The sequence below is a fragment of the Coptis chinensis genome, chromosome 9 (assembly GCF_015680905.1).
Source record: "Coptis chinensis isolate HL-2020 chromosome 9, ASM1568090v1, whole genome shotgun sequence".
NCBI classification, from domain to species: domain Eukaryota; kingdom Viridiplantae; phylum Streptophyta; class Magnoliopsida; order Ranunculales; family Ranunculaceae; genus Coptis; species Coptis chinensis.
The window spans coordinates 16,417,891-16,437,783 of NC_141464.1; the positions used below are offsets into that span (position 1 = coordinate 16,417,891).

A 19,893-nucleotide genomic window follows, 5' to 3' on the forward strand; every position below is an offset into this window, starting at 1 on the left:
TTTTTTTTTTTTTTTTTTTATTTATTTAGAGGAGAGAACCTAATTTCCCATCTAATTGGGAACGGGATCCTAATTGACTCATCTAGTTTTTCGGGTCTTCCAAAATTCTTCCATTATTTTTTCTATTGCGTAATGAAGCTTCATTTTCTCAACCACTTGGCACAGATGACACATTAAATTAAATTAATTAATTACTTGGCATAGATAATATGGACGCGTACTGTAGGTCTAGTGATGCACTAGACGTCTAGCGCGTAGAGCGTCACAGTTGTATACATGCCTCTCACTAAAAACCCACATTTTTTTCACCTGAGAAAAATTCATGTAGAAGGCTTATCTATGCAAGTGAAGCATTCCAGACACATAAATAGATGAGACAGTAAAGATGTGTTCAAATAAATAAGAACAAAAATGGAAATTAAGAAAGAGACTAATTCTCGGTAAAAATACAAAAAAACCCCTACTCTCTACAGTAGTCGAAGTCTTCTGTTTTTGACGCTTTCTTTCTCCCTCCCATCTCACTCTCTTTCCTTTCTTTTTTCTTTTTTTTTTCCTTTTTTCCTTTTTTCCTTTTTTTTTCTTCTTTTTTATTTTTTTCTCCCCTTCAAAAAATTATTTCCAAAAACCTCCTCTCATTTCTCTCCCCCATTCCCAAAAAAAAAAAACACATTACCGCCGCCCCATCCTCTCATTCCGAGTGAGTAGTAAAAATGAGCGGCGGGGGGAAAACGTCATCAACAACATCAAATAGGGTTACAATATCGGAAAAGGTAATGGAAGTTATAAAAACTATTAAAGAGATCGCTGGGAATAGTAGTGATGAAGAAATACATGCAATGCTTAAAGAGTGTGGTATGGATCCTAACGAAACTGCCCAACGCCTCTTAGCTCAAGGTCCCGATCTATCATCTTCTTCTTCTACTAGGGTTTTACCGTGGGCCCACCACGATCAGATAATAATAATATTAACTTTGTTTTGCCAGATCCATTTCTTGAAGTGAAAAGGAAAAGAGACAAGAGAAAAGAGGTAGAATTTAATTAACTATATATATATATTTTCACGAAGGGTTTTGATGTGTTTGTTTTTTGCAGAATCTGAACAACAAAGACATTTCAGATGCTAAGTGGAGAACAGGCCCTCAAGGGCGAGGGGGTAGGGGTGGAAAGGGAAATTTCCCCCCTCGTAATACTAATGGTATGTCTGACCCTATGAAATTGTTTCAGTGTTATTTGTTAATGGAAACTGTTATATCATTGATTCCTTTTAGATGCTGGTGACGCGAGGATGTCTAATGCTGGAAAGGAAAATGGAGTGATTCAGGGGACAGAAAGTAAACCGTTGCCATCAGTATCAAGGTGATCATTATCTGTTGAATTTGTACTTTATAACTGTATTTTAAAAAGCAATTTTTCTGAGATTGCGTGTTCTTCTTGTAGCTCTTTAAGGGGTGTGGCTACTGTCTCTTCCAAAGTCACTCCTCGACGTGTACCTGAAGTGCCTATGCGCAGTGGTGCCAATACTACTAAGAAACCTGCTGTGAGTAATGCTAATGAATTGGGAAGTGCACTTATTCCACCACCGCCACCTGTTACTGCTAAAGCCCCTCCATCTGAAGTCAAGACTGGACATGAACAGTCCACACCTAGTTCTGATCATGTAGCATCTCCTGTATCTGTGCTGGGAGTGTATTCCTCAGCTTCAGATCCCATCCTGGTGCCATCTCTTGACGCACGGCTTCCAGGTACAGTAGGTACTATTAAATGTGAAGTGGGAAGCCAACGGACCGGTAATGAATCGAGCCCTTTGATCCCGTCTGAGAATAAATTTAGTGGAACTCAGGACATCAACAATCATCTTCAACTGAACAAAGTTGTGTCTCATGATGTAATGAAATCTGATTTATCTTCATCCATTAGTGAAAAAGCATCCCCAGAGATCGAAAATTCATTGATGCATGGAAAGATGCCAAGTAAATCCCACACTCTGGAAAGGAACCAGAGCTCCGAGTCAGCACATTCCGCGCCCTCATCTAGGCCTTCATCTAATTATGGTAGTCGGTCACAGCAAGTTATTGGATCTCAGAAAGGTAAATTTTGATACTTCTCACTTGTTATGTTAGCAAATAAATTTGCCTTGCCTAAATGCATGAATTTATATTGAATGAAAATCTATTTTTGCCAACTGTTGTAGTGTTGTGTTTTCTTCATCTACTTTTAGTAATAATGGGAAATGAGATGAACTGGAATTTGTTATTGGAATTATATTATAATAATCAAAACATTGACACATAAACTATTATTTGCACAATAGATGTTGATACTTTGCTATGCACCTGAAGGTTGATAATTCCAATGTGTTCTGGTGGAGTCACCTGTCATACTTGTCTTCACTAGTATCAAATTACCCTCTTTTTTCATTTGATGTAGTGCCTATATTTTTGGTTTCGTCATTTTAAATTGAGGCCTACAATGGTGACCAGATGAGGTGGTCTTTCCCTTATGGGCCGGGAGAAGAGAAATTACTCTCCAAGAGGAAAACCTATATTGTATATTGCTAACAATATATATCTAAATTCTAAACTGCCAAAAAAGTAAATCAAATGAAGAAATAAAAAAGCACAAAAAAGAGTATCCAAATGACACTGCGATGTTGAATCACAGCAAATTCCGAGAGAGAAACACAAGTCAGATAATTTATGTGACCAGTGATAACCAAAACTGAATTACAACAAGGTTGAACATTTGGGGGCTATGAAGCACGGACACTCCTCTAAGGGCAACGTATCCGTGTCGGACACGTATCCGACACCGACACTCCCCGATATGCCTCTGACACGTGTCGGATACTAGATTTGGAGTGTCAGATTTATTAATTAATTTATAGAATTTCCGACACTCCATGGACACGTTGGGGACACACGGGGGACACTTCTACATTTTGCTCTAAATTTTTAAAAAATGATCAAAATACTTAAAAGAAGACATGACTTGGTAGGGGTTTTATTTCACTCTTGAAATAAGGAGGCACAATGCACAACCGCACACTTTTGCTGATTGCCAAGTCCTTTTTAAGTTTTTATATATATTTGTTATGAATCTTCTGTAATTATTATTTCTTTCGTTGGTATTAGCTTGCATTTTTGGACATGTATGTTGTTGTTTAATTTTTTAGAGTTAGACATGTTCAAAACTAGTTTTCATATTTTGATTTAAACTTAGTGGAGAGGGTTAAATTTCATGACGTATCCATATATATATAATTTTTCTTTAACATGTCCATGACGTATCCGTGTCCTACTTTTTTGAATGATGTTGTGTCCGTGTATCCGTGTCGTGTCATATTTGTGTCGCGTGTCAGTGTCCGTGTTTCGTACTTTGGGGGTGGGGTTGGCAATATATGGGTGTATTCCAGAGATAGAACTTTAGTGGGATCAAATTCTCACAAAAAGTACTTTTTGTGTTATGGAATAGTTTGGATGAATGACTTTTATCTTTCTATCTTACCTTCCACTTATATATGTAACACTAATCTCATTGTCAAGATGTATAAGGAGAGTTTAGGAATCTGGAGCCTTCTTAAATTTGAGGCCTAACTTGGCTAATGGGCCAAGCCACCACTGGTGCAAATGCAACCTTGGGATGACAAGAATAGGACTAGGCTATTAGAAGGGTTTCCTTTCTCTTTGTTTCTCTTGAGTTATTGTTAAGGTTTGACAAAGCGTTGATATATACATCTTTAATCGGTAAAATGAGATGTTTATATATAGAATCGTGAAGTTAACTTCGTTGGATGAAATATCCCACTCGGATACGTTGGGTTTTCCTTTGGACAATGCATTGATTTTTTTTTTTTAAACAATGTGTTGTTTTTGATTGCTCCTGGAGAAGGTTTTGGTTATTTTGAATTCATTGAGACCTGAAATTTAAATGTGGTTCTCTGAAAGTAAATGTCTTGAGCTTAGTTGAATGGTAGTATGCCTAGGTTACCAGGAAGTGAAGTTATCAGCTGTGAAATGAACCCAAGTAACTAAATAAAGAGGAATTGTTGATTCATTGTGTGAGTGGTAGTAAACAGTATCATAGGTGACAGGAAAATGCATGTGACATGTGTAGTCAAAGGAGCTGGTTGCTCGGTTTTCATCATTAGACGGAGAAAAGTGGAATTTGTGAGGAAGACTGTAAAGGAACCTACAAAGGTGTTTTCCGCTCCCACAATGACTTAAGGAGAGTACTCAATGGCAGCTAGCTCCTACATCCAGATGGAAGAGTATGATGATGATATGCTAACATGGTGTGAGGTAGTCACATCATCGAGGAGGTTCAATAACGATAACGGATTTTTTTCTTGATCGGTGGTTCAATAATGGAATAGAAGCAGATATACAGTAGTCCTTCATTTTTCTGTCATCTGAGCTAGAATTCAGGAATCTGGGGGGCAGGAGTGTACCCTGGTTAAGCTATGGAAGTCATGGAGAGGTTCTGATCCAAACCATATTTGTTCAGTCATGGAGTGTTTAAGTAGCTTCTTTGTACAACCAGTAGGACTATTGTTATGATGTGTAGTGGAATGATCTGGTGCCAATTTGAATCTGGGAATTTATATTTATTTCCAGGAGCAGATTGTCAAGAAGAATAAATATCCTGTTTCGAGTCTGTGGGTGACTAGAATGGAAACTTAGATCAGATTTGAACTTAGGGAAGTTGTAGGGACAAAATGTTGTCCCCTTTTAAGGTAGGTTGAGATTCAGTCTCAAATGAGTATATTTGTCTTTATACTCATTATTGTTTCTTTGTATACGTGTGACGTGATTATTAATCAATGTTGGTGGATTTGTATAGGCTCAGTGACATGCTATCACTGGTGTAGGATGTATTGGAATGAGATGATATGGCAACCTTATGGAATATGTCTTGAACCCTTGTTGCATTGGCGGCAACTTATATGTCGTTATGCTTCATAAGTAGGGATCACGTGTGACTTGCTAAATTGGAGTTTGTTGTGGTATTATCCCGCACAGTTTTTTTGGGTTTCAGCTTAAAATGAGCTTCTTGGTTTAGTGGCACTCCTTAAGTGATGATAACTGCAAAAGACATGGTTTGTGATCCAGACGCGTGACAATTGCACCAGTCTCCTTTGAGACTGAATTGTCCTTTAATAAGGAAATAAAATGACCACTGAATATTCGCTTCAGTTGAATTTCAGTGTGATTAGAGTGTTTAAATATTAATGATGTAAATGATAATTGGACGTAAAAGGGGTACGTGTAAGGGCCCAAACAATATCAAAGGATGTGTGTGCGCGCGCCCCCCCAAAAGTTATGCATGTTGCTCTTGTAGATCCTCAGTGGTGAATGTGGCCACATGTATACTATTTGGTAATTTACACGTTTTGAAATTTTTTTTACTCTTTATGTAAGGTATAATTGGAGGTCATTAATATTTGAACATGGAAATAGGTGATGATGAATTCGACAATTTTTATTTTTTTCTTCCAGCAGTTGGGCCTAGTAAAGAGTGGAAACCGAAGCCAACAAATCCAAGTCCTGGTCCATCTTCTGCAGTAGTAGGGACATCTGAGCTTGGACCTGTCACGGCTGCAGCAGGAACTAAGTTACTCCCTGCACTGGGTGCCCTTGTTTCTGAAGAATCAAATCCTACTCTGCAGGAAAAGCTAGATGAATTGCATTTAACACATAATCAACAGGTTATCATTCCGGATCATCTTCAAGTTCCGGAAGCTGAAAGAACTGGGTTGAGCTTTGGAAGCTTTCATGCTGATTTTGGAGTGAGGAGAAGCTACAACATTGTCTATGATGCTGAAAAGTCTTCACCTTTGTCTGAATCCTCTCAGGAGATTGAAGAAATAGATGAAGAGCCTTGCATAAGGTATGTGAAGTAAAGAATAAGACAACTAGTTTTCTGTTATTGTATTTCCATTTATTGGCTTCTTCTTTTTCACAAGTACACAATACTCATTCTCTCTGGTCATAGAAGCACAAAACCTTTTCAAGCGTTTCTACTGTACTTGATATTTGAAATTTGTTTATCTTTTTGGAAGGGGAAAATAATACCTGTTTGGTTGGCACCACCATAAGATCTACTCATGGATCACTGACATGCATACTAAAAATCAGGGACCTGAGGGTGTATCAGATGTGTCCAAATAATCTGGTGTATGCTACTGTCTATCTGTCTATTTGGACAGACAGGCTGTTAGTTATGATTATTTGTGACACGATATCATACTTCATCAGTCTGTAAAGTACCTACTTGATTATACTGTGTCCTGTATTTGGTTATAGGAATTACCTTTGTACTTAGATATGCTGGATGCATAGAACACCTGTGTCATAGTTTCTAGTGTTGACATCAAGGAATATGAAATGCTTGTTATTGTTCTGGATTTGGCACTAGGACTAATGTTTTGCTAAATATACTCGTGTTGAGTCAATGTTGTAGGTGTTTAAAATTAAAACACATCTATGCTTAAGCCTCAAGGCTCACCTTAAGCCTTTTATGGGTTTAGCGGCTTGAGGCTTAAGCCTTGCATTTTTTAATATTTTGTATAACTTTTTTTCCAGTTGTTCTCAAGTTTTCGATAACTTAACCCTAATAACTTTTTTAAAGATTAAAAGTTCCCAATTAGGTTAAGTTTGAGCATCAAAACACCTAATTTTAGTAAAAATCGCAGACTTATATCATCAAACCTATGTTTCTTCATTCTCTCTCGATTTCTTTTTTTTTCATTAAGGCTTAAGGTTCAAGCGGCTCCAAGGCTTGCCTCAAGCCTCACAGAGGAGAGCCTTGAGCTTTGATACCTTATTTTTTTTTTAACACTGGTTATATTATAGGTAATCTTGAAGGTACTTATGTGTTTCTACAATGATTTAAAAGACCGATGGTGGAAATCGTAATTAAGGGATTTTGAGATATGTCGTAAACCTGGAGGCGCATTGAGTTGTAAATCTTAACAAATGTTTAATCCAATGTTTTAGAACGTGTATAAATACCAAAGTAAATGTGTAGAAAGTAAAACAACTATACAAATAAAAAAGATCGGATCTTGTTTAGTAGAAAAAAGGGCATTGGAAAGAAATGGGAATATTTGTCCAAACACCTGTTTTACTACCTCCCCCTCTAGTTTGAATGATCATAATTCACCACCACTCCGTCAAAATAATTCATATAATCACAAATTTTCTCTCTTTCTCCCCCAATTTATTCTCTTTCTCATTCATCTTTAGTCTTTGTTTATGGTTTGCAGTAGGATTAAAATCAAATCCCATAGAAGTAAGATAAAATGAAGCCCCATTGGAGGTAGGGAGAGTTTGGGTAAGGTATTGAAGGAAGAAGAAGAGGATGGGTTTGAAGGGTAGAGTTGGTATTATATATAATTTCTGGATGGAGTGCGTAAATTATAATGATTCAAACTTGGGGGGGGGGTGGGGTTGGACAAATTTTCTTTAGAGAAATTTAGGAGTTTCATTCAGTTTGTGGTTTTATTTTGGGGGGGGGGGAGATGTTGGACAAATTTTCTTTAAAGAAATTTAGGAGCTTCATTCAGTTTGTGGTTTTTGAAGAAGAAACCGTTTTTAAATTTGTCAAAATGTTATTAATAATGTATTAGGAAAAAAGTGGTAAAGCTGTAAAAGAGCGCAAAACAATAATACTAATAACAATAGTAAAAAAAGGAAAGTCTTGGAATATCTTTCCCGTGCTTATATGTGATCTAGTACTGCAACACTGTATTGGTTTTAATTATTTCTGTAAAATAATGAGTAACATTAATGAGGCCAACACTGATTTATATAGTACGGTTAAAGAGGCTAGAGGGTCGTGATCGATTCAACGTACTGTTAAAGAAGAGTGGTTTTAATGGGCAAGGAGTGGCTATTCTGATGTGATTTAGGGTTCGCAGCTCTTAATTTGGTCATATATTAGTTCCTATATGGTTAGGGAGTATTAGAATGGGGTTTAGTTATTGTTTTGAGGTTATCATCTAATATAGGGTATAAGAGCCAAGTTTAACCATACCACTAGAAATCTGCTTACGCTGCCATCAGCTATGAAGCACGGACACGGACACTGACACGCGACACGGATACGACACGGACATGACATAATTCAAAAAAGTAAGACACGGATACATCATGGACACGTTAAAAAGAATTATATATATAATTCTAATGCGCACCATTCTTATAGAGCCACATTCTTATGCACACATTATAGCCATATGCCCATATATATATAATTGAAATTTAACATTCTCCACCAAATTTTAATCAAAATATGAACACTAGTTTTGAACATGTCCAGCTCTAAAATAGTAAACAACAACATACATGTCCAATAATGCAAGTTAATGCCAACGAAAGAAATAACAATTACAGAAGATTTGTAACAAATATATATAAAAAGGACTTGGCAATAATCAAGCGCAGTCGTGCATTGTGCCTCATTTTTCTTATTTCAAGAGTGAAATAAAATCTCTACCCAAGTCGTGTCTTCTTTTAAGTATTTTAACCACTTTCTAAAAAATAGGAATAAAATGTAGAAGTGGCCCCGTGTGTCCCTAGCATGTCCATAGAGTGTCGGAAATTCTAAAATTAATTAATAAATCCGACACTCCAAATCGAATATCGGACATGTGTCGGGGAGTGTCGGTGTCCAATATGTGTCCGACACGGAGACGTTGCCCCTAGAGGAGTGTCTGTGCTTCATAGGCCATCAGCACCACCTTCAACCATTGGATTATTTGACGGTTGTTATTATTTTGCACTTTCTATTTTTGTTTTTTTCAATCCCTCTTGTTCAACCTCGTGCAGTACACCCCATAAATTTTCCTGATCCATTAAGGTTCCACCCATCCCACATTAAAAATATCCCTATATCCTCAAAACAGTAATCAAACCCAATTCTAATGCCCCTTAACCATATAAGAACTAATAATGGACCAAATTAAGGGTGATGAGCCCTAATTCACATCGTACTCCCCCATTTGAAGAATTTGACTCCGACGATTTAAAAGTCTTCTTAAATCTCCAACTACTGCGGGGATGAGTTGACTACTAAGCATCCTTCCCAGCTTGGCAAGCACTGTCTGGTGAGACGGCATCTTACGCAATGGCTGACTACGTAATGTAAAGACACATTGACCCTGTGAATTACGATAAGTCTGCTCCCATGCATGATAAACAGCTCGGACACTATATACTGCCAAGTATTGTCTAAAACCATATCACATGCATGGCTATTCACATGACAAAGAACGCAATCAGTAATCACTGAATTGTCCCATACGAACACCAACTCAGAACTGTCTGTTTGTTAGCTCCTCAAAATCTCCAACTCTGGAAGATTGCACTTTCTTCGGTTGCATGGTTCCATTCTTTCATAGTTGGAGATTTTGAGGAGCTAACAAAGACAATTCAAGTTGGTCTTGGTATGGGAGATTTCAGTGATTACGTTCTTTGTCATGTGAGTAGGCTTAATGCATGTGACTTGGTTTTGGACACTACAGTATAGTTCCTATATGGCTAGGAGGTATTAGAATTGGGTTTAGTTACTGTTTTGAGGTTATTTGGTATAGAATTATTTTTAATTGTAAATTTATTCAATTTAGAGAATTTTAGTCAAATTTGAAGTTGTTTTCCTATACAAGGAGTTGCATCCCTTTGGCCAATTTAGTTTCAGTTGAATAGTAATTGACTTTATAGTAGAGAATCCGTGGAATTTTCCTCTTTGCAATTGCGATTGCATCATATTGTTTTCCATTTAAAACAGGTGGTCAAATGTGTTCATGCCTTTAGGGGCGATGAAAAGTACTTTGGTCATTTTTTGTGGTTTTCTAATGCAACTTTAGCATAGGTTGTGGTGTAGGCATGTCTTTGTGTCAACGGTTTTACAAATTAAATGGAAAGTTAACTGTACATTGAGCAAAATCACTGCACAATGTATTTTGCAGTAGAAGTTTCTTAGACTGTGCAGTCTACTTTCCATTGCATGTTTGGATTGTGTGATCAACTATGCAGTGGAATTTCATGCTATCGATGTCACCGGACTCAAAATTTAACAGTTTGATCTAAAATGATCACCAAACAAGAGTGCATGGTCTACATTGGTGTGGAAATCGACTGCAGTCTTTGTTGCAGTGGTAGTATATACTCGCTGCGTGCCAAACGGCATTGCCAGCGAGTGTCTAGAGGACTCAAGTTGCACTGTACTTGAGTTACATAATTCAATCTAATATGACAGAAAAAAAAACCAAGGAGTGGTGTTGAGATTCGTAAGTGGGAGTGAAGATGTTGCTACATGGTACTATGGTAGTGCGATTTTTGGTTTGTCCTTGTCCTTGTTGTGTAATACCATTTGCAATTTTTTTTCCTAGAATCGTGATGAAATAGGAGCTGTGTCCTTTAATTGTTTCCCCTAACTGCTCTAAAGTATGAGAACATATTCCTGAATGCATATGGGATTCCAATTTAGAAACAAAATACCGAAACCAATACTTACGATAATAGTACACGGTCGTTTACTCTATAAAAAAAACAATAGAAAATTAGACGGTTCGTTACTTTAAAATTTAAATAGTAAGGACTCACTGTAAATAGTAAAAACGTGAATTACTTGAGCATGACATGCTCCTGCATCATTTTATGTAATTATAGGACTGCTGATTTGCACTTTCTAAATTTATCCTCTCTCACATGTTTCTGTTTTGATTTGCTTACTAGTGGGTGTTTTGTATATTAATTGGTGTGTCGTATTGATTTATTTATTAATTGGTGCAGCAATCAAGTTGATTCGTCAACTGCTCCACGTGATTATTCTGATCATCCTCAGTCCCCCAAGATTGTGCCAGATAATCTATCACTTGTAGAAGCTGATGCCTCATCCAGCACAGTATGTGAATATGGAGAGCCCAGGCCAGAGACTACAACCCCTCTTGGAGGTCCTCCGTACTCGGTTCATACTGTGCCGAACTACAACATCGGATTAATGCCACCAATTCTTGGGACCCAGTTTGCACCATTTGATAGCTCTGAACCCCAGGCACGTGATGCTTCTCGTCTTCCAAGTTTTGTCGTAAGCCGTCATTCTTCCATACTCTTATATAATATATATGCTGAATGTGCTTCTTCTGTATTATCTATCTGTATATGTTTACTGTTTAGGATCATTGAACAAGACCTTATTAATTTAAACATTTTTTTTTCCAACCTCTTTACAATAGAGGCTGATGATTTCAACCCAAGCAACTAGGTGTTGAAAACCTCCTCAACCGCAATGTAAGTGGGAATCAAACCCAAGGCCTCCTGGTACAACTACCAGGGCCTTGAGCAGCTGAGCTGCTGGACACTTATATATAAATTTGAACATTTACACAAAAATTAATAATCTTACATTTGATTTTATTTTGTTTTTCCTTCTCAACTAAAACATTTATATGTTAACTAATAGTCCTATAATAAGAATTTCTTTTCCCATTTTTCAATTTTACTTAATTTATGTGCTCGCTTTATTAACTCCTTAAACCCCCTAGTTTATTAATTGTGCATTTTTGTCATAAACCAACCAATGCTACATGGGCAGAATGGAGATAATGTGGCATAATTTTAGCCTAAGATGATCTCAGGCCTAAGATTCGCTCACCTATGTGCTATGTGCAGCAATTCCTATTCGTTTGTTAGATTCTTGTATTTTTTTAAAGATTAAAAAAAGAAAAAAACTGTATGCTGTAATTTTTCTATTTTTCTTTCTTGAATTTAAAAATGTTAATATTAAGAGCTTACATTCAAAGCCATTTTCCCATATGAAAAACTTTACATTTTAGCCATTTAATTCCTGCAAGTTTTACCAAAACCAATCCAAGCCATGACAAAAGCTGCAGATTATAAACTATAGAAGATTCAAAACTTTTGATGGAAACAAGGCAGGACCCTACCCTAGGCGATAGGAAGGGCTAATGATATGGAACTCTTATAGAAGTATAACATCCCAATTAACAGAAGTTGTTTAGAAGGTTTTTGTCAGTAGGTATTAAGTGGGTGGAGTGGGGATAGAGTATGTCTTCCCAAGGAACAAGGTGTGGGAGACAAAGTGGGTTTGGGTTTAAGCACATTACGAACAGGGCTTAAATAGCTAAATGTTTGTGGAGGTATATGAAAAGGAGGAACATTTGTTTGGTAAGTTGTGGTTAATAAGTATGGGGATGGGGAGACCAATTAGGTGATTGAAGGACCGAAATGTTTTTATGGGATTACTATTTGGAGCGGTTTAACTAGTGGTTGGGTCAAATTTGCCAAGGGAGTCGCTTTTCGTCCTGGTAGCAGAGGTTTGGTGTAGATGGGAGGGCATTTGCATGGGGGAAACTCCACTTGAATTGCATGCAATTAAGCGGAAAATCTTCTTCTGTTTTCTTTTGGATAGTAGATTTTTTGCTTTACTTTTGTCTTCATTGCTATTTTTAGATTACGCTGTGAATACCAGCTGTATTTTTAGAATGAAATTCCTCTTGTTATATAGGTTCAGCAACCGTTTGATCCATCGGCAAGCTATTATACTCAATTTTACCGACCTAGCACAGACGGTGACGGTCGCTTTTCTCCCTTTCATACACCTGGAGCTGCTAACAAGTATAATGGAAACATTGCACTTTTATCTTCTCAGACTGGTCAGGCTCAAGAGGTATTGCCATTGCAAGTTTTCTGAATACATGATTTGATTGTACTCAACCTGTAATACTTTTTGCTGTCTGGTCTTTTACTTCATTTCTGGTGTTCATGGCTTAATGTTTCCACTGCCAGAGTGGGAACTCTTTGGTTCTCTCCACAGCTGGTCCAACCCCACTTGCGACCCAAGCCGCAGGCATTATGCAGAGCTCCCTTGGTGTAACACAGCAACCAGTTCCTGTTTTCCGACAGCCCTCTGGTGTACATGTACCGCATTATCCACCTAATTATATTCCTTACAACCAGTACTTCTCCCCATTCTATGTACCTCCACAAACCATTCATCATTACTTAACCAACCCCGCTTATCCTCAGCAACCTCCAACTGGCAGTGTGTACTCAACTCCTACAGCAGCAGCACCAGGTGTGAAATACTCTCTTTCACAGTACAAACCTGTAACAAATACAAGCAATTCTACCCATGTTGGAATTCCATCAGCTTATGCACCGTACAGCTCCTCCCCAACTGGTTACAGTCCCACTCCTGTCGCAACTACTTCAAACTCAACCGGCAGTGAGGACCTATCAGCGTCTCAATACAAGGAAAATAATGTCTATGTCCCAGGACAACAGGTTTGTTTGTCCACTTTTTCTTGTTTACTGTTTTTTCGGTGTCTTTAATTACGCAATGTAGTTATCGGCGCCTGGGTAAACCAACTTTTTAGTTGAAATCTTGTGATCAGAGTCTTTTTCATGCGATAAGAGTATACACGGTCAGCTTTCATGAATTAGTATAGAAAGGTAAATTTTCATGAGATAGGAGTATGTAACATTTCATTAATATTCGCCCAGGCCACGGCGAAATATCAAAATCTAATGTATATCACACAATATGTGTCCGTGTATCCAACACAGATTATTTTTGAAATATGGCGTGTACACGTAACATAGGTTTATAGTATGCCATATATTGTTTTTCTTGGGATCTCCGTGGTGCAATAATGCTGTTAAAGGTAGAGGCTGAGGCTCCTCTGCTCTTCCAATATCCAAGTTAATTAATATCCTGAAATATATGTATATTCTCATTTATTTTTCCCCTTCCTATTTGGATGAATATGATTTCATAACTTAGGGAATTTATTTGCAGAGTGAAGGTTCCGCTTTGTGGATTCCTGCTCCTGGTCGAGACATTTCTGCTTTGCAGGCCAGTTCTTTCTACAATCTTTCGCCTCAGGGGCAGCATGTGACTTTTGCCCCCACACAAGCCAACCATGGTGCCTTCACTGGAATCTACCACCCTACACAGACAATGGCAGCAACAGCTGCTCACCCACTGCTGCATCAGTCACAAACCATGGTTCCAGGCGGGGATATGGCAGCCCCCCCTGCAGGTGTTTATCAACAACCTCAACATGCACAGATGAACTGGAGCAATAATTATTCATGAGAATACTTTATTTTGGAGGTTTACAAGAAAAAATTGCAAATTACACAATGGAGTGTGGAAAAGTTTGCATCGAAGGAGACAACAGGACAACATATAGCAGCAGCCTACTTTAGAGTGTAAATAATTACAATGTCGGCAGAAAATTGCGGGTAACGTGATTTTTTTTTTGGGGGGAGGGGGCGTGGATGGTGAAATTCACCAGCGACTGATAATTAACCATGTTAAGTTAGTTTGGGAAGGGATGTGCAGGTCATTACCTGCTAGCTGCTAGTTTATGTGATACTCTCGTTCATTTATATATTGATACCCATCAGTCGTGTAGGAGAATTGTTGTTTTCATTCTTGTTGCTTTCTTGTTTTCTCGGGGTGAGGTTTGAGGACTCTTGAAGTTGAAGGTATGATCTTGGTGGGCTGTTACATTGTCTTAAACTTGGTCTTACCTGTAAATTAAATTTTGACAGTGAGGATTAGTCCAGTTATCTGACTTATTTCCGATTTAAGGTAAGACGGCTTCAGTGTGTTTTCATCGTGGGAGATGCTTCAAAATAGTCTTATTTGCGTGTGATGTATTTCGCTTATGTCGTTTAAAGCTTTTGAAACATTTGGTCATGCATTTGGTCGTGCATTTGTTTTCATTCTTTGGTTGGTTATGTAGTGTCAACTAGCTTTTCTTTTCTACGTATGCAAAGGATCCTGTTTTATTTTGTGGCTGCATAATCGATGCTACTTGGTTTGAGATGTACGATATCGTGTGTTATGGTGCACTTAGTGTATTTAGTATTTACCTTGGAATGTACCGACTGTTCTAAAAGCAATTTTACGAAAATAGAGTCGTAGCAACTTGGAATTTTTAATTGAAAACTCGTTTAGTATTTTATGGGTCCTGTATTGGGCAGCCACCGAATTTGATCGGGCAGCCTCCAGCCCAAGCCCAACTACAAAGTCCAACCGAAATAGCCCAATACCACCTCAACACATACTGGTTACCTATTGTTTTGTAACTGCTCTAACCGGTCATCTCTCGCAATTTCTCACCAAAAAAACACTCAAACCAAAACCCAAAACAAAATTTGAGTTTGAGTTTGAATTGATTGTGGATATTGTTGTTAACACTCATTGTGGACATTGTGTTTGGGCGCATTGTGGAGATTGAGAGTTGAGGGAGTTCGGTTGAATACTCAAGAGATTTGAGTTTATTGAATAGTGTAGTTGTGCATTACAAACAAGAATTACAAACAAGAATAGTTTCGTTGGTGCAAACAACCATTTCTCCAGTTTCGAATAATAATTTTGGTGAGTGTACAATTTTATTTATTTTCTTTTTGATTCAACTCTAGTTCTCTCAATTTTTTGTGTATATTGTTGAATAATTATGGTTGTTATTGTTATTTTGATTACTCGCAATGTTTTGTTGTTATTTTGGTGAGTGTAAGGTTGTTTGGAAGTACTAAACCGAATTATTGTTTTTGTTTGAAAAAACCCCAAACGACCAAGTGAGGTCGTTTGAATATGGCCCAAACATGCAGGGTCGTTTGAATGTCATTGTTTTTTGTTTTTTGTTTTGAATATTCTTTGTACATTAGTTGTATGAGTTAATACAAGATTTTAAGTTATTTGAATTGTGCATGGAAGGATCGTTTTGAATGATTTGAGAGTTATGTTGAGTGTTTGAAGCTAGGTTACATGGACACACTATATTTTGAAAAAAATTTGAGACGAATTATCCGATTTGATTTAGATTTGATTAAACTTATTATAGTTACTAATACTTGTTTTATTTTTCTTTGTAGCAATGGGTCCTCGATCAAAGAATGTAGCTAAATCTACATTCAAGGGTGTACAGAAGTTGTTTGGTGGCGGCGGTTTCTCTTTGGGTCGCGGTGACGCGCCTGAGCATGAGAAAAAGAGAGATAGGAGGTCGAAAACATCAGCTTCAATCCGTAGAGGCGATAGAAAAGCAGATGATGTTGATCCTACTAATGTAGGTGATGTAGAAGGAGAGAAGAATAAAAAAAAGGGAGTTGGCACTTCGGCCTTAGTGCGTAGAGGGGACCACAAAGAGGTTGTTCCGAGTAATGTAGATACTGAGAGTGATAGTGAAATTGAGAGTGAGGATGATATTAATGTAGAAAAATATTTAGATGATGTAGATCAAGATTTAGATGTAGATGTAAATGTAGCAATGGATCGTGGAAAGAGTGTAGTTGAAAATGATGGGGATGACTTAGGTGAGGATGAAAATGATGGGGAAGAGTCTAGTGATGAAAAGGATGACGATGATGAGGAGGATGATGGTTTGGAAGAATTGATGGAAGTTCTAGTACCGGTGGAAGTCAAAGCACCTCCAGTGGGAGATTATGTGAGAAAATCCAAAGATGATTTGGAGTACACACGATGTGTATATGGTGGTGGCCCTACTAAGTTAGAGTTTCTATATGACTATGCGGTGCATGTGGCTCGCGATGTTTGGGAAAAGAAGGTATTATCATAGACTTAGTATCTTGATTTTCCTTTGACTTTACAAAACCTCTTGCTTTTTCTCATTGAGTCTTTGTTGTTTCAGCCGGAAAGCAGAGTGTTGAAATATGTTCCGCATCTATCCAAGTTAAGTCAATGGGATGTCAGGAATGAGTTCAAAAACTTTCCCAGATTTGAAAGAGAGCTTAAGAGGATTGGGTTTTATGATATCGTATTTGGGTATTACAACCATCATGATCCGCCGTTGATCTCTGTGATTGTGGAGAGGTGGCATCCAGAGACCAACACCTTCCATATGCCATGGGGGGGAATGACTGTGACTTTGGATGATGTCTCCCAAATCCTAGGCATCTCGATTAGAGGCAAAGCAGTGCGAGGGAACACGGAGTTGAGCCATGAACAATCGGAGAATCTCCTACATCGTGCTCTGGGTATCTCACTGCCTCTGATTAAGGCAGAGATGGAAGCGAACCGGTTCATTTCAAAGGTAAGGCTAGAATTCCTGTGGAGCCAGTTTGCTAGGAAGGTCCACGATAAGGATAAAAATGGGAAGACAAAGAGGAAGGTGTCGACTTTGACGGAGGTACAGCGGGCTGTAAGAGCTTATCTACTATTTTTCTTTGGATGTACCCTCTTCACTAACAAGTTTGGGACTGGAGTGCCTATTTATTATTTGAGGTTGTTGCTGAAATTCAGTGATTATGCATGGGGTGCAACAATTTTGGCCTTTTTGTATAGAGGACTTGGGACGGCCGCGTGTGCAAAGGTGAAAGGTGTTTCAGGCTTCTTGACTCTTCTACATGTAAAACTTAAGTATTTTGCGGATTTTTTTTTAATGTTAATGGTAGGTAATTATATTTTTTTTATAAGAATGTTAACTGTGTGTGTATATATCTAGGTGTGGATCTATGAGTACTTCCCGTTATTCAGGCATATCCCAAACTTGGAGTATAAGGTGTCTGAGTCGCGTGTGCTTAGACACACAGTTACCGCTCTGCACTATGAAGACACATGTCATGCATTGTAGTATTAACGAGCGATACTTGATGATATGATGGTGTTCAATGTAAGTTTTCAGTTTGTTTCAATTTTTTTTTTTAGTAATTGATAATTGGAATATGTGATTAATGACACACTTTATTTTGTTTAAGGTTGATTGGTGTCCATATGATAATGTCAGAGCTACACGTCCAGTCAATGACATTGCTTTTTTTGAGGGAGTGATATGCTTTTTTGACATTGTGGAGATTTACGCTGTTGTAAGGGTCATGCGTCAGTTAGGTTATCTGCAATTTATACCCGCAGATCCTCCAACACCAAATTGGATGACCAGGACTGTAGCCGGACGCGGTATGACGTGAGATGGACATTGACGACTGTTGGGCCTGTATATTGGGAGTCATGGCATAATCACGTGACGATCCAACCCAACATTCGAGGACCCATATGTACTTATCCATGGGAGTGTCATCCAAACTACATGGAGTGGTATGTGAGACATTCACACATTCGATTGGTAAATCCTGAGCGGCTTCCTATTCATTTCTCCCTACAGACACTTCCCACTTGTGCACTAATTACGAGTGTTGCGATTTTCTAATTGTGTTTTGCTTATGCTCTTTTAAAACGGTAATTAATAATTATTTCACATTCTTATTTCGACAGAACAACGTCATCGATGAAATGAGTCACTTCTTAGAGAGAGGTCTGCAATTGGGTTGGAATAATATTCCCGAGGAAGCAAGGTCCGAGTTCCAGGAGGTGTACAACTTGACTAGGTGCAAGTACAATGGTGGGCGGTACAATTGTTGAAGTTGATTTTTGAACATAGCTTCCTACTTTGATGTAATTGATGTATTTATCAATTTGATGTATTTTGAATTGGAGTTTGATGTATTGGAATTGAATTTGATGTGGAAATGAATTTGATGTATTGGAATTGAAGTTGATGTGGAGTTTGATGTATTGGAAATGAAAGTGGATGTGGAAATGAATTTGATGTATATGAATTTGGATGTTTGGTATATGAATTTTTGATGTTTGTTTGTGTTTGGAATATGAATTTGATGTTTTGAAAGTGGAATTTGTTTGTGTTTGGAATATGAATTTGATGTTTTGAAAGTGAAATTTGTTTGTGTTTGGGATATGAAAGTGTTGTAAAAACAAAATGAAATTCTAATTTTTTTTTTGTCCAAACGACTTCGCCATGTTGTCCCCTTGAGTTCCCAAACAACCCAGCCATGTAGTCCCATTGAAAGCCCAAACGACTTACTCAGACCGTTTCATGGAGAAACCAAAGAGCTCTGTCTCAAACGACACCCCCACACAATTTGGTTCAAAGTTCAAACGACTTATTCAGATCGTTTGGGATCTCAAACGACCCATTCAGACCGCTTGGTTTGAAGCCTAAACGACTTGATCATAAATCAAATCAAATTAAATTACACTTGTTCCAAATTACATCAAAATATCATATCGACAACATTGAACAACTTAGTCGATCATTTGATTGCCACCCGAATCAACTTAGTCAATCACTCGATTTCCAAATAACATCAAAATCAAATAAAATCAAATAAAAGCCCAAACATTATTTCCAAATAACATCAAAATGAAATCAAATTACACTTGTTCCAAATTACATCAAAATAACATGTCAAACATTATTTACAAATAGCATAAAAATAAAATCAAATTACACTTGTTCCAAATTACATCAAAATATCATATCGGCAGCATTGAACAACTTATTCGATAACATGTACTGTTGGGTCTTCTAAACAGGAGGGAGTTCTTGTCTTGGTACTAATTTAATTACATCGCTGGGATTACGGCCCCAAAAACCTGTTTGGTTTAAAATAAAAATAGGAACAAAACAAGTAAAAAAATATATATCATTTTGTCTTTTCACTTAGACAAGATTGTACAGCATACCAAAAGAGGGCCTTTTGACTCGTGAGCCCCATAAAAATTTTCAGTTCACTATGGATTAGGAAATTTTTAATCATTCTCCTTGTATTCAAAAAAGAAAATGGTTTGATCTTTTATGATTGGTCGTCTTGAACAATGTTGACGATCGTATTGAAAGAAGAACTTCGTTTCTTTGTGTTCTTTATAAATATAAATTTTTTTAATTCATAAAATAAAATATGGAGTTAATAAAATTTAATCTTTGTTGATACTTCTCAAGATAAATGTAAATATAAACATATATTACATTACATATATATATATATATATATATATATATATATATAATATATATATATATATATATATATATATATATATATA

At 37.3% G+C, this 19,893-nt stretch overlaps 2 protein-coding genes across 9 annotated transcripts; both read left to right on the forward strand.

Moving 5' to 3' along the window:
• Positions 1–483: 483 nt before the first annotated feature.
• On the forward strand, positions 484–14,686 carry LOC147475028 (flocculation protein (DUF1296)). 6 transcript variants are annotated; one of them, XM_086582231.1, is made up of 10 exons: positions 484–894; positions 984–1,027; positions 1,093–1,195; positions 1,269–1,356; positions 1,438–2,087; positions 5,496–5,886; positions 10,794–11,088; positions 12,529–12,690; positions 12,810–13,307; positions 13,822–14,686. In XM_086582231.1, the coding sequence occupies exons 1-10, from the start codon at positions 711–713 to the stop codon at positions 14,119–14,121; spliced, it is 2,715 nt and encodes a 904-aa protein (XP_086438357.1). In that variant the 5' UTR covers positions 484–710; the 3' UTR covers positions 14,122–14,686. The 6 variants fall into 6 exon arrangements, with proteins under 6 accessions (XP_086438357.1, XP_086438359.1, XP_086438360.1 ...); XM_086582233.1 differs by having other exon boundaries at positions 12,535–12,690; XM_086582234.1 differs by having other exon boundaries at positions 10,794–11,055.
• Positions 14,687–14,859: 173 nt separating this feature from the next.
• Positions 14,860–18,607, forward strand: LOC147475029 (uncharacterized). 3 transcript variants are annotated; one of them, XM_086582237.1, is made up of 6 exons: positions 14,860–15,414; positions 15,912–16,600; positions 16,685–17,401; positions 17,498–17,665; positions 17,751–18,115; positions 18,265–18,607. In XM_086582237.1, the coding sequence occupies exons 2-4, from the start codon at positions 15,914–15,916 to the stop codon at positions 17,624–17,626; spliced, it is 1,533 nt and encodes a 510-aa protein (XP_086438363.1). In that variant the 5' UTR covers positions 14,860–15,414; positions 15,912–15,913; the 3' UTR covers positions 17,627–17,665; positions 17,751–18,115; positions 18,265–18,607. The 3 variants fall into 3 exon arrangements, with proteins under 3 accessions (XP_086438363.1, XP_086438364.1, XP_086438365.1); XM_086582238.1 differs by having other exon boundaries at positions 17,751–18,087; XM_086582239.1 differs by having other exon boundaries at positions 16,685–17,365.
• Positions 18,608–19,893: the final 1,286 nt, after the last annotated feature.

Excerpts from the sequence above, each read along its gene's own strand:
- LOC147475028 (XM_086582231.1), top strand. The coding sequence starts at position 711 with ATGAGCGGCGGGGGGAAAACGTCATCAACAACATCAAATAGGGTTACA. Across the intron at positions 11,089-12,528 it reads CTCGTCTTCCAAGTTTTGTC|GTTCAGCAACCGTTTGATCC; the intron begins GTAAGCCGTCAT and ends CTTGTTATATAG. Across the intron at positions 12,691-12,809 it reads AGACTGGTCAGGCTCAAGAG|AGTGGGAACTCTTTGGTTCT; the intron begins GTATTGCCATTG and ends TTCCACTGCCAG.
- LOC147475029 (XM_086582237.1), top strand. The coding sequence starts at position 15,914 with ATGGGTCCTCGATCAAAGAATGTAGCTAAATCTACATTCAAGGGTGTA. Across the intron at positions 16,601-16,684 it reads GCGATGTTTGGGAAAAGAAG|CCGGAAAGCAGAGTGTTGAA; the intron begins GTATTATCATAG and ends TTGTTGTTTCAG. Across the intron at positions 17,402-17,497 it reads GCTTCTTGACTCTTCTACAT|GTGTGGATCTATGAGTACTT; the intron begins GTAAAACTTAAG and ends GTATATATCTAG.